This window comes from Callorhinchus milii, unplaced genomic scaffold, assembly GCF_018977255.1.
Source record: "Callorhinchus milii isolate IMCB2004 unplaced genomic scaffold, IMCB_Cmil_1.0 Scaffold12, whole genome shotgun sequence".
Classification (NCBI taxonomy): domain Eukaryota; kingdom Metazoa; phylum Chordata; class Chondrichthyes; order Chimaeriformes; family Callorhinchidae; genus Callorhinchus; species Callorhinchus milii.
Genome location: NW_024704753.1, coordinates 1,636,103 through 1,649,394, shown reverse-complemented (window position 1 = coordinate 1,649,394; position 13,292 = coordinate 1,636,103). Strand labels below are relative to the sequence as shown.

At 46.6% G+C, this 13,292-nt stretch overlaps 1 protein-coding gene across 10 annotated transcripts in view; it reads left to right on the top strand.

The window, feature by feature from the left end:
* The first annotated feature begins 11,734 nt into the window (after positions 1–11,734).
* Positions 11,735–13,292, top strand: part of LOC103185038 (serine/threonine-protein kinase WNK2) — a 57,268-nt gene continuing 55,710 nt past the window's right edge. For all 10 annotated transcript variants that reach the window (XM_042339466.1, XM_042339465.1, XM_042339463.1 and 7 more), the window contains exon 1: positions 11,735–11,940. In XM_042339466.1, coding sequence (XP_042195400.1) covers positions 11,764–11,940 — 177 coding nt within the window. In that variant the 5' untranslated portion in view covers positions 11,735–11,763. The remainder of the gene's footprint in view (positions 11,941–13,292) is intronic.

Genomic DNA, 13,292 nt, shown 5'->3' with positions numbered 1-13,292 from the left:
CAAGGCCCCACAATTTGTTGTTGCGGCAAATAGCACAGATGTATTTAAGGGGAAGCTCGATAGTTACGTCAGGGAGACAGGAATAGAAGGTTGTGCTTGAAGGCCTTAGTTGAGGAAGGGCAGGAGAAGGCTCATGTGGAGCATAAGCACCGCCGCAGACCAGTTGGGCCGAATGGCCTGTTTCTGTGCCGTGTATTCTAATGCGCTCTAATGTAATGGATCAAATTCAAGGATGAGTATTATTATAAAATTGTTTAGCTTAATTAGTAAGGCTGGCCAGTGGCGCTCGGACGAGACTTGAAAATCTCCATGGTCTTAACCGTAAGATCGTGATGACTCTGCAAATCTCAAAATATAACTCTGAAGGTTTTTTTTTTAAGAATTGCGAAATTCTGGCTTAAAAATATTCAGGACTGAATTGAGGAGATGGGGGGTGGGGGGTGGGAGTCAAAATCTTTTAAGTCCGTGCGATTTCTGAGTCCGTGAAGCACTTTGAGATGACGTGGTGAGGCCCTGTATCAAACACAAATTATGATTATTATTATACTCCCACCACAATGTCTCTGTGAAGTGTGTCAATTAATATCCTTCACGACAGGCAGTGTAAGCGCACAATCCTGTCGGCTGTTCTGTGTTCTGTTCCACGGCCTCTGCCCATATTACGCCGAGCCTTGGCTCTCTCGCCAACCTGTCTGTGCCTAATACTCTGCGGAATTGGGTAAACAGTGGGCGTCCCTCTGGGGAGAGAGTGCGCGTCTCTTAAGCCCAGCGATAGATTTCCTCATGTGTCAGACGTAACTGGCTGACAAAAAAAAAAGCTCATTGTCAGGACATCATTTTATTTCCCGGACGAACACGAAAGACGGTGCTACATTTATTCCAAACGTAACTTTTTTTTTTAAAAAAACTCTTTTTGATTAATATCTGCTCCAAATTGGGCCCCAACTAGGTTTAAAAAACACAGCAGTGTTCCCAGGCATGATGATTTATTCCTTTAATAAGCTTCCTTGCACACACACACACACACACACACGCGCGCGCGGCCATGAATTGTAGACTTGTGGGTAGGAGGAAAGCCTTAAAAAATGATGCCTGCAACATGAAGATGTTTCAGAATATATCTTGATTAGAAATGAATAATGCATAGAAATTCGGAGGACAAATCTCGAAAGCGAAAAAGAAATACTGCCTCAAAGAGTCACTGCGCACGACATCTCAAGGGTGTGAGGGAAGTAAAGATGGTTCCTGGAAACAATATTTTTCTCTTGAGTGCCATAAAACTTTATTTTACTTTTGAGGTTCTGACTGCAAATTTATATGCAATAACAACAACGGCTGTTGTTGTAAATTTATATGCGTGCTTCAGTCTTCATCAATGTCTCATAATTTATTTTTCCGGGGTAATAATCCCATAAAAAAACATTTTTATCACTCAATCCATGACTGTTTGTGGGGCACTGCTGTATGCAATTGGCTACTGTGTTTTGCCCACAAAATATACAGTCAATTGACTTTATGGTATATCCTGTGAAGCGCTTTGAGACGTCTCGAAGATGTGATAAGGCACTGTATCAAATGCCAGGATTATTATTATTACTCTTAGACTCCTTCGTTCTGCAGATTTTACCACATTTTTAAGTGCTTCCCCCCCCCCCGTCCTCAGTTCATCAGTTGCGTTGCCAGTTGCACTGAACCGACAGCCTCTGATGCTCCAGACATCATGTGGCCCAAAATAGTGAACGCCAGAGGGTATCGGTGTCTGTGTGGAAGCCCTCATCATTCAGGCTGTTTCTGTCCTCACTTGACCTTAGCAGTGTCAGTCTGGCTCATGAATCACCTCAGCATCAGAAGGTTGTGGGTTCAAGCCAAACAGCAAAACCTGAGCTAAAGACCTAAGCTCAGTTTCCGATACAGCAATGAGATTAATAATAACAATCCTCCTTGCATTTGCTATGGCGCCTCATCACGTCTTCGAGACGTCTCAAAGCGCTTCACAAGATGTAAAGTGTAAAGTGGGTTGACTGTATTTTGCGGGCGAAAAGCCGCAGCCGGTTTGCGCAAAGCAATGTCCCACAAACAGCAATGCAGTGAGGAGTGACAAATTTTATTTGGGGGGATGGGGGGAATTGTTGGCCAGGACACACCAGGGGAAACTCGTTTCACTTTTCAAATAGTGCCATGCGATCTTCAATGTCCACCTGAACAGGCGGATGAGACGTTAAGCAGATGCCGTGTCTCGTGGATACTGAACGCCCTGTGGCACAACAGTCAACAGTACGGGGAACAGAGGGAACAAAGCCACACAAAAAAAAGCTATTGTGCGAACTTCCACGTTAGCTTCCAATTTCTTCCAGGGCTTGTTTCCATCAGGGCTGCAGTACCGCACTGGTGGTGCGACCGAGACGGTGATATCCAAATGGTTCCTCAGCGTCCCCCACAGGAGCAGATGCACTACTGCAACTACTGCAATGACCACCTCCCAAAGTGATGGTTTTGTGAAACATGACTGTGAAGAAACCCTTTGAGTTTTCGCAGCAATGCCTGTGAAGGTGAAGGTCTTACACGAGTGTCTGTTCCACGTGCCACTCGATGAATGAAAAGTCCTTTGCAAAATGTAATTCAAGTTCATCCAGATTTGGTGAGAGTCCCAGCGTGTACTGTACCAGTTAGTGGTCAAATGTTAGAACATTTTTCAAGCTTTCTCTTCGGCTGATTGTATTGGGTTGTTGGATCATTTATGCGGTGCTGACGCTCCTCAGGCAAGCACAGCGCCGTTGGTGTCCTTAACTGTCACTGGTAAAACGTTACAAGCCTTTCAATGATCCTAAACTTTATTGACCTGGGGACATTGAAGTTCCAGAGCTACATTCCAGATTATTTCTCCCAATTTACATCTCTTTCCTGACTGCCTGCAATCTTCTGATACAAGAGAATTATCTTGCAGATTCAAGTGTCAGGGAGCATCAACTTAGCATATTCTGTGTATGCACCTTCATCACGACCTCTCCCCTAAGGTTGCCAAGACCATAATCTATGCTTTCGTAATATCCAGGCTTGACTGTGCCACCTCCCTGCTCACTGGTCTTCCCATCTCTTCTCTTTGCAACCTGCAGATTATTCAGAACTCTGCAGTTCCTGTCCTCTGCTGCTCCAAGATCCGTGAGCCGATCACCCCCATCATCGCCCGGCTTCACAGGCTCACCATCCCCCAGAGGATTGAGTTCAAGATCCTTGTACTCACCTTTAAAAACTGCCACGGTCCTTTTTCCTCCCTACCTCCGCAACCTACTAAAACATTGCTAGCCTGTCCTCTCTTTCTGCTCGGCGGACACTGGCTTGTTCCGTGTCCCCCACCCTGCTCGCTCCACCATTGGCAGTCGGGCCTTCAATCTTTTTGCCCCCACCCTCTGGAACTCCATCCTGGAGTCCCCTCCGCCTTGGGTGCAAATCCTTTACGTTAAGACGTCCTCCCGACATGAAGGTGCTGTATCAATGCAATGTGCTGGTGGTGGTGGTGGTGTTGTTCTGGAGCTAAAATTCAATTACCTTTAGCAGATCTTTCGATGCTGGTAAATTCATTGCAAAACAATGGGCTAAAAGTGCCGATGACTATAATTCCTGGAACGTGCCTTTCTGCCCAATCCCACGTTAATAAATAACCATGATGCTGAAATGTGCAAACAAGGCTATAATTACAGGATCCAGCAAATCCACGTAAACGTTCAGACTTTGCCTCCTTTAAAAAGCGAGCCTTTTCTTTCCCCCCCCTCAAATGGCTTGAGTATGACCAATCTCTCTGTGCTCAATCAACTTGGAATATGTTTGTGCATAAAATCCTGACAGCTTCACAGTGTGAATTGTTGCATCAAAGGTGTGGATTTCCTCAAGTGCCTGGATTATAATAACTGCAGAAGATATAGCTGTGGTGTTGCGTTGAGCACAGTTTGCTTCAACCAAGCTGTGGCAATGATCGAGCTGTATGTACCCAGCTTAAAATAAACTAATAGCAGCTCCAGCCTGGAGTGTTTTGTTTTCCAATAATGACTCATCCACCCAGCCAGCCCCTCTCCCACAGACCCAGAATGTAATTTAATGTGAGTCAGCCTTTATTTTTCAAACATGCTGTTAAAGTGGGTATTCCCCCCACCCCCCCCCCCCCCCCACCATTTGGTTTAAATGGTTTAAAGTTGCTTCTGCCCTGATGACCTTCCTCAAGGCTCTGTCCTTGATCCTCTCCTCTTCAACGTCTACATGCTCCCTCTTGGTGCCATCGTCTGTAGACATGGCGGTCAACTTCATCCCGCAGTCCCTTCGCCTCGCTCACTCCCTTGCCTCCTTCATGGCACGTCGCAAGCCATACCCTCACTGCCCTCCACCCCCTCCCCGATCCCAAGCCCCAGCTCAGGTTCAAATCCCTGACTGTCCAGCACCTTGGAACGTCCTCCCGATGTGAAAGGTGCTGTGTAAATGCTGTTGTTGTTTGGCAGGGGGTAGATTAACGCACAGGTGTAGGGGCCCATGTCTAGGGACCCCACCCAAACGCAGCTCAGATAATAATTCAGACATTAAACGTAGTCAGCAACAAACCTCCAGCAGTATGATGCGTGAGAGAAATGGGTGAATGCAGTGGCTGTCAATGAGATGGAGTTATTGAGAATTATCTTTATTCCCTTGAAAAGTCCTCCTAGATGAAAGGCTCTGCATAAGTGTAAGTTGCTGTTATTCTTGCAATGAATAGTGCTGTGGCCTGCCTGCTCACCTCACTCACCAATTGGGAAAACAAGGAAGGTAGTCCAGAGTCCAAACTCAAGTTTGTTCCCTGGTTTTTCATAGTTGGCAAAAGAGCCAGAGAGGGGAGACAAGGAGAAATGTTTTTACGCAGTGAGATACGATCTGGAATGCACTGCCTGAAATGGTGGTGGAAACAGATTCAATAATAACTTTCAAAAGGGAATTGGGTATATACTTGACAAGGAAACATTTGCAAGGCTATGGGGAAAGAGCGGGGTGGGACTAGTTGGTTAGCTCTTTCAAAGAGCCGGCACAGACACAATTTTGCCGAATGGCCTCCTTCTGTGCTGTACGATTTTCCCTATTCAACGCAGTTAGTTGACTATCAGTACTGTAATAGCTGGAAGTAAATCGATCAGACAGTCTTTAATTACGAGCATGAGCCACAGACATGTCGGACTCTTTCAGAAGAAATATTTCTTATTTATTCCCCCTCCCCCCGCCATCACCACCCACCAAAAAAACATAGGAGTTTCTTCTGAAAGAGTGATCGACCTACAATAACGTGTGCAGCCACAGTAGGAAAATTATATTGCCTGCTATTCCAAGCCAAAGTCTCTAGAGTCCCTATTATTATATGCTGGAACTCATCGCCCACATCCATTGTTTGTGGGAAACTGATTGTGCCTATTTGCTCGGGGAAGCAGTTCTGATGAAAAGGCACAGGTGTTAAGCAAACAAATTTAAATGATCCCAACTCAGGTCAACTTGTAAATCATATTATGATTATCCCCCCGAATTCTGTGAGCTATTCTCTCCTATTTGCTGCATAATGAATTCATGTCCTGAAGCGCAGACATTAATAAACATTGTGATTACAGCCCAGCTAAAGGCAAAGCAAATCCTCGGAGAGTGAGGCTTCTTTCACGCACCTGGCTCATTCAGGTAAACGGAACCCATGGGGGACATGTACTGCATATGAATTAAATGAAATAAAGTTAATCAACACCCCTGAAAGCTATGGTCAAATCAGCTATTGTTCCGACACATGGTTTAAATATGCTAATAAGGGCTTTGTTGGATCTCTAAGTTATTATTAGCCCACACTTGCCAATTCAGTTAATGCAATTAAACAGTGATAACTGTCGGTGAAGCGTGAGGTGTTGCTAACTTGAAGCGATGCTAACGTGAAGCGACAACAAAATAGCCGTGCATTATTGAAGCGCCGTGTACTTGCAAACGAGGCGATGCTTTTAAAAGAGAAAGTGTTGACTTTATCGCAGTAAACACCGGAGGGGGGTTTGTGCTGAAGGGGAGGTTTGTCCTTAAACAGTAAATCTAAAGTAACGCAGAAAAAAACACGCTGATAATTTTGCCGACTAGCTCACCGGGAGAAACTAACTTCTCTTTTCGAATAGTGCAATGGGAACTTTAGCATCCACCTGAACAGGTTTTTAATGTCTCCTCTGTAGGGTGGCATCTCCGATAGCGCAACACCCCCCCAGCAGTGCATTGGAGTGTCAGCTTAGACTATATGGGGTTTGAACCCACAACCTTCTGAGCACGGCTTTAACACGTAGCCCTATAAAGAAGGTAAAATGAGAATTGTTCAGATAGCGAATTAATTCCATTTGTTATAATTACATTTTCCCATTTAATTACAGTGCTGTGATTTTATTGTCAGTTATTTCTGATGTTATCTTTTTTCTCTTCTCTCGAGTTGCCGTCTGGCACAGTGATGAGCAACTACTGTCCTGTCACGGGTTTTAGCTCCTGAGTGAAATTCACATAAGGTACAAGGTAGAATTATATTGGAATGAATATAGAATTAATTGGAATTCATGGTTGAGGTAGAGCAAAAGGGAGCTCCACAGTGACTTTCTTCTCCAGGACTACAATCCACTCGGAGAATTAAACTTAAGGCAATTTCTTCTCCTCCGACCCCCACCCCTCCCACCCCTCGCCTCGCCTTCAACTTTTTTTCCTGAAAACCCTTTACAATCTCAACACTATAAAGTGGATTCCTCCATCCTCTTCAGTCCTAAGATGAGAGAGCAGTCAACACTGATTTTCGCAGCGTGGATAACAGAGAATATTGCCTCTAAGCACAGAGGATGATAATTACTGCTATGCTCCACTTCAAAGAAATATCACATAGGATGAAAGTGGACTGTGAAAGATAGGTGGAAATTTCAGGGAGGAATCCTTTTACATCTGCACTGCTAATAATAATATTAATAATAATATTCCTTGCATTTCATATAGCGCCTTACCACGTCTTCGAGACGTCTCAAAACGCTTTACAGAATATACTCTAAAGTGAATTGACTGTATATTTTCTGGGTGAAACAGGGCAGCCAATTGTACACAGCGGTGTCGCACAAACCGTTGTGGATTGAGCGACAACATTTTTTATTTTTTTTACCAGATTATTAAAACCTGAAAAGCGATCCACCAATCGACTAACAACCAGGATCCTAATTACTGATGGGTAAACAGAGGCGTGTGGAGTATGGAAACTTGAAAAGAAAACTTAAGGAAATGCCCAATATTTCGCCCGGCTGGAAATTAAAACCCGGGTCGCTTGCTAGGCGAGTGCTGTAATCACTATGCTACAGGACTCCGCAATGTGTTCTGTAGAACCACCTTGGTTGCCATAAACACTGACGTGACTCATTGGCACATTGTTCCATTTCATCCTTTTTTTTTGTGATTTGTGTTATGATTGCCAACACTCCCAACCAGGTGCAAGAGGAGAGAAACAGTAAAGGCAATAAATTAATCAGTTTTTTATCAAAACAGTCTTCTGTCTCTATTATTACTTGTGATGTGCGGTTAGGAGTCTGATTTCTGTTCAACGACAGAACACTTTTGTTAAGTTTTGAATTTTATCTCTTTCTATGAGAGATAAAGACACCTTTTAAGCACAAATTTGAGATGACTTTTTTTTTAGTGGTCAACCCAGACCCAAATGCAGTGTTTCCTTCATCACCCAAAGACTTTTCTTCATCACCTGTCTTTACTGATCATCATGTGGCTGTACGTATCATCAAAGCTTTGTTATGACCTTGCTTTGATGGCAAACGTTCATGGAAAATGTCATTCTATTTGCTATTTTTGCTTAAGATTTTTAGTTTGCATTGATGTCCTGTAATTCTCCATCGTTTGTGTTAATTTAAATCTATTAATTTAATCTCAATCATTTTGCTCCATTTCTATAAGTCTTCTCTGAGGTAGAAGCATACACAATACTGTATTCTAAATGTGGCATTATCATTGAGGTATAAAGAGTTAAAATAAACAATTTGGGTTTGTAATTAGATTCAGTCATTGAATGTTTCCAGCACAGAAGGAGGCCATTCAGCCCATTGTGTCTGTGCTGTTGCCATTTCCCCACTGAAAGTGTCTACTTTAATCCCATTCCACTGCTCTTTCCAACCCCCTTTTGATTATGGTTAAAGATTTGGATGCAAAGCAATTTGTGGCAGGGAATTCTCATGTCCCCATCTTTTCCTTCTAGTGTCAATCCTTAATCAATGCCTCTCGTTATTGACTTTCCAGTCAGTGAACATATCTTTCTCCAGTTACCTTATCAAAACCATTCATCATTTTGAAAACCTCTAAAACAGGTTCCTAGCCCTTCCTAGGTCACTGAAAACAACACCATCTTTTCAAATCTTCTCTCCATGTAACTATAAACCTCTGCTGTGATTTTCTCTCAATGTGCAATACTTGATTACTCTCACTGAAAAGCCTTTCATTGACTGGATATTTTGAGTGAATAGTCAATAATATCACACAAATCCTTTTTATTTTGCATTAGCACTTTGGGCGCCTATTGGTTTGTCTTCACTGTCTCAATGTAAATTGCCATTCATTAGATTTCATCGACTATTCCATGGCCCAATCCATTCAATTTATCCAGATGCCTTTAATTGCTGCCAGTTTTCCCTGCACTGTTTCTGTCTGTATCCAGATGCAAACTGGTACTGATGGATGCAATGGGGACCAGCTTGTTTCCCTGTCATTGTAATTGTCGTAGAGAGACCTGAAGATGTGAGGAAATAGTGCAATGTATGTATGAATAATTTACCATCTTGTTTGCTTTCTTCTTATCTTTAACCACTACGCAAGTGGTCAATAACCAAATCTAATGGAAGGTGCATTTGAGGTTAATGCAACAACCAGTGATCTGTAATTAAATGGTTAGATTACTACTGCAGTGCATTTAAGGATTATCCAGCCAATGTATTGTATTTGGACAAATTCCCATTGTACACATATTGTGAATTAAGCACAGCTTGTGAACACGATTGTCTGTTTACTTCTTCTCACGTGAGATTTGATATAGTATTTCTGCAAATTTGCTCTGCCACAGACAAAATGACCATTTCCATGAGTTGTCGGATGCTTCATTGAAAAATTACCTGTTATTAAAATATTATTAATGTGGTTCACAGCTAAACAGCATACTCCATATCTTCATTTATCCACCAAAACTAGTAACATATTAACAGAAGCAATTTGGCATTTACAAAAACTACTTTTCATTGGGTTATCTATTCAGTTATTTATTAGTTTGCTTTGTCTCCACTTCTTTCTTTCTCTTTATCAGTATCTATTTAATTTGGTTTTAGGATGTTTATCATGTGCTGTACAGGTCTGATATTTTTGCTTTGTTACCTTTAATGGCCATCCTTATTGGAGTAAATAATAATAAATCTTGCGTTTGGTATAGCATCTTATCATGTCAGCGAGATATTTTGAAGTACTTTCACAGGATATACTGTAAAGTGGATCGACTGTGTATTTAGTGGGCAAAACTGGATTGTTTACAGGAGTCAGCATTCTGGAAAGTATCTTTACTGTGTACACTCAAAACAATGAGGGCTAATAACCTTAAGTACGGTGTTTATATTATTGTAACCACGCCTGACATTTTGTCATGGTCGTGACAGCAGGACCCTGACAAGTGCAAGTGCGTCAAATGCAGCGATGGGAAAAATAAACTCCGGGAGAAATGAAGACCTTTCGGTTCCGTTTGGATATCACCAAACCACAGCAGCTCAACTCTCTCGCAAACGAACCACTTCAAAGCTATCGCTCGCAACTCTGACTCGCCGCCACATCTTCGCTCTTGCACATCCGCCCAACTTCTCACGCAGCGGGCAGTTTCGCGTCCAACTGCGCTCCTTCCTCCCAGCCGCCCTTATTGTCATTATTATTATTATTAATAATAATAAATATTGCCATTATCTTAACAAAGGAACCTCGGCGTTGAGAGAGAGAGAGAGAGAGAGAGAGAGGGAGGGGGGTGCGGGGGGGGGCACGCGCTGGGGAGGGTGGAGGTCGGTGGGAATATTAGGGTCACTTGTGTGCACGCACGCACATCTCGACCTGAGCACACAGAGCGATGGTTGGGGGTGACGCGTGCGCTCGCGCACTGTTCGATGGAGTTACGCGCAATGGCTGAGCTGATAATAATAATAATAATAATAATAATAACAATAATATAACAATCCTTGCATTTGATAAGAGGCGCCTGATCGTGTGCCCCTTGACACGGCTCGAAGCGCTTCGCCGAAGCGCACCGCGAAGCGCGTTGGCTGCGCCCCAGGAGCGTCCCGCGGAGCTGCGCGCGGGTCGCATAACGCCGTCGGCGGCCGCGCTTAACGCCCCCCACGCACCGCGACCGCCGTCGGGGGCCGCGCTTCGCAACGACGTCCCGCGAAGCCCTTCGGGAGGTCTGGACCGACCCGCACGGCGAGGCAGGCGCTCGCTCTGCAACAAATGCAAGGATTAGCATTATTATTATTATTATCATCAACGTAATAACGTAGGTGTGGAATTATTATTATAGTGTTAGTTATTAATATTTATTATAACACGGTGTGGAATAAGGACACTGGCCCGGGTGGGTGGGATTCGAACTCCAGTCGCTGACACCAGCTTGCGAGGCGAGCGCGCTAACCACTACGCCACCGAGACGCCTGAGCGGAGCCGCGGTGGCAGAGACGGGTGTCATTCGTGACCGGGGAAGGGGGGGGGACCACCACAGCCGCTCAGCGCCGCGCTGTCGACTGCGCCGCGCCGCACTGCGGCTGCGCGGCACCTCCTCCCAGCGCCCCGCCTCCTTCTCCTCCTCCTCCTCGCGGCCGTTTGAATGGGATAAGGGTCGCGGCGGCTCGAGCGGCCGTTACCAGACGTCGCGAGGCAGCTGCTGAGGAGAGCCGAGCCGAGCGCGGGCCGCTGCCGCTCCTCCTCCGGCGGGTAGAGGGACGCCGGTTGGGGCTCGGTCCTTCACCCCCTCAACCCCCTTCCCCGTCATTGTTTACCCCCATTTCTCCTCACCCCCTTCTCTCTCCCTCACTCTCCCCTCACCCCGCCGCCCCCCACCCCCTCCCCCCCCCCTCCTCAATGGAGGCCGCCGAGGGGCCTCTCGCTAAGCCGGGGGCTGAGGTGAAGGGGGACCCGGCGGCGGCGGCGGGTGATGAGGGTCCCGGTGCCGGCGCGGAGGAGAGCCCGGAGCCTGAAGTTCGGATGAGGAGGAGGAGGCGGAGGAGGGAAACTCGGAGCGAAGGCCCCGGGCCGGACCCCGGCCTCTCCTGCCCGCCTTCCTCCTCCGACGGCGAGGTGACGGTCGGCCAGAGGTTCGCCCGGCGCGACCTGCCGTTAGGGGAGTCGCCTCAGGCGCCGCCGCCGCCGACGACGACGACGATGGGAGCCGCCGGCGAGGAGGAGGAGGAGGAGGAGGGGGGGAAGGGGAAGACGGTGGCCTCCCGGGCTCTGGCTCGGGGGGAAGTTTGCTCCAGCACCGAGAGCAGCCGAGGCGGCCAGAAAGGCAGCGCCACCGAGAGCGTGAGCGCCGACGAGGAGAGGGAGGGCAGAGCGAGCGAGTGCCCGTCCGCCCGAGGAGGAGGAGGAGGGGAGCGGCCGCAGCCACAGCCGCCGCCGCCACCGCCGCCACAGCCTCTGCCTCCTCCTCCCGCTCCTCCCGCTCCTCCCGCCTCGCTTCCCGACTCCTCCAAGGACATGGCCAAGTCCAAGAGCGAGGAGAACGAGGAAGAGGCCGAGATGAAAGCCGTGGCCACCTCCTCGGACGGCAGGTTCCTCAAGTTCGACGTCGAGCTGGGCAGGGGCTCCTTCAAGACCGTCTACAAGGGTCTGGACACCGAGACTTGGCTGGAGGTGGCCTGGTGTGAGCTGCAGGTAAACCGTCTCCATCATCATCGCCATCACCATCAATCATCATCATCATAATATTATCTAATCTATAATCTATCATAATATTATCCGATGTGATCCAACAGCCTCTGGTGATCAATTGCTAATCGTTCGCGATCGATTTGTTGCCCCACTCACCTCACTCCCCGCACGTTTTTTTTTTGCGGGGGTGGTGGGGGGGGAGTGGGGGGGTCCTTCTCCCCCGAAAAACCGACCCGCCCGCTTCTTCGTTCCAACGTCTCAACCCAAACGCCTCGGAGCGCTTCGCAGGATAATATTGTGAAGTGACTGGTGTGTGTGTGTGTGTGTGCGAGTGTGTGTGTGTTCTGTGGGTGAAAACGTGAGGGTTTTGTGCTTCCGTGGGGGGGGGGGTTGTTTGTTTGTTGCCCGAGATTGGAATTGGGATACACGCCATTCAATTCGATTTGGGCCGATCAATACATAGCGTTGTGTGTGTGTGTGTATATCCAGTATATATATATATATAATATATAAGTGGGAAGTGGGCAATGTCTGTAGGTCTACCCGAGTGGTAATTGCGTTACACATGATTCCCAAGTACACATATGGCTCAAAGTGCTCTGTAATCAGTGCCCGATTCATTGTCTTGCTATACATTAATATTATAATAATTATTATAATAAATACGCCTGCAGCTGAGACCACGAAAGGGATATCCTTATTCTATTGCCCCAGACCTCGTCTGACCCTTTTGCGTTGAAGAAAACATTTGCTGTCAGTGCTTAAGGCTGTCGGGAATGCCCGTGCCATTCACTATCTGTAAGAAATAATGCCTCTTGCTTTGGTGAAAATTGCTGAGCAATATTCTACCGAGACTGAGGTCAGGCAGGTTCCTCTTGACGCAAGCTGCCGGCGTAACACTCTTGTCAAGCGAGCTTTTTACCTGCGAAAATGCGCAGAGCCCGAGTGGGATGCAACGGGGGCTGTGTATATTTTCGCGTCGGTTCGTGCAAAAACATTCCAGCCCTTGACACACCAATCAAGCAGTGCGTTCGTTGACCCCGAGTGCATCTTATCAACTCCTTGGAATGACTATTTATTGATGTTTGTGTGTGTGTGTGTGTGTGAGCGAGAGAGAGAGAGAGAGAGAGATATCTGGGAACCAAATGGTGCGGGTTTGACGTTCTGCATCACCTAATCGGAGGTTCAGATTGTGTTTGAGAGTTGGAGAGCCCCCTGACTCGCCTGCATCTGAATAATTAAATCGAAGTTCAAAGCTATCGACAGACGTGCGTACACATTGACGTTTTAGCTTTACACTTTTGCCGAAGCTATTGCGCATTGGAGACTCTGCGCCTGTACAGCACAGTCCCCTG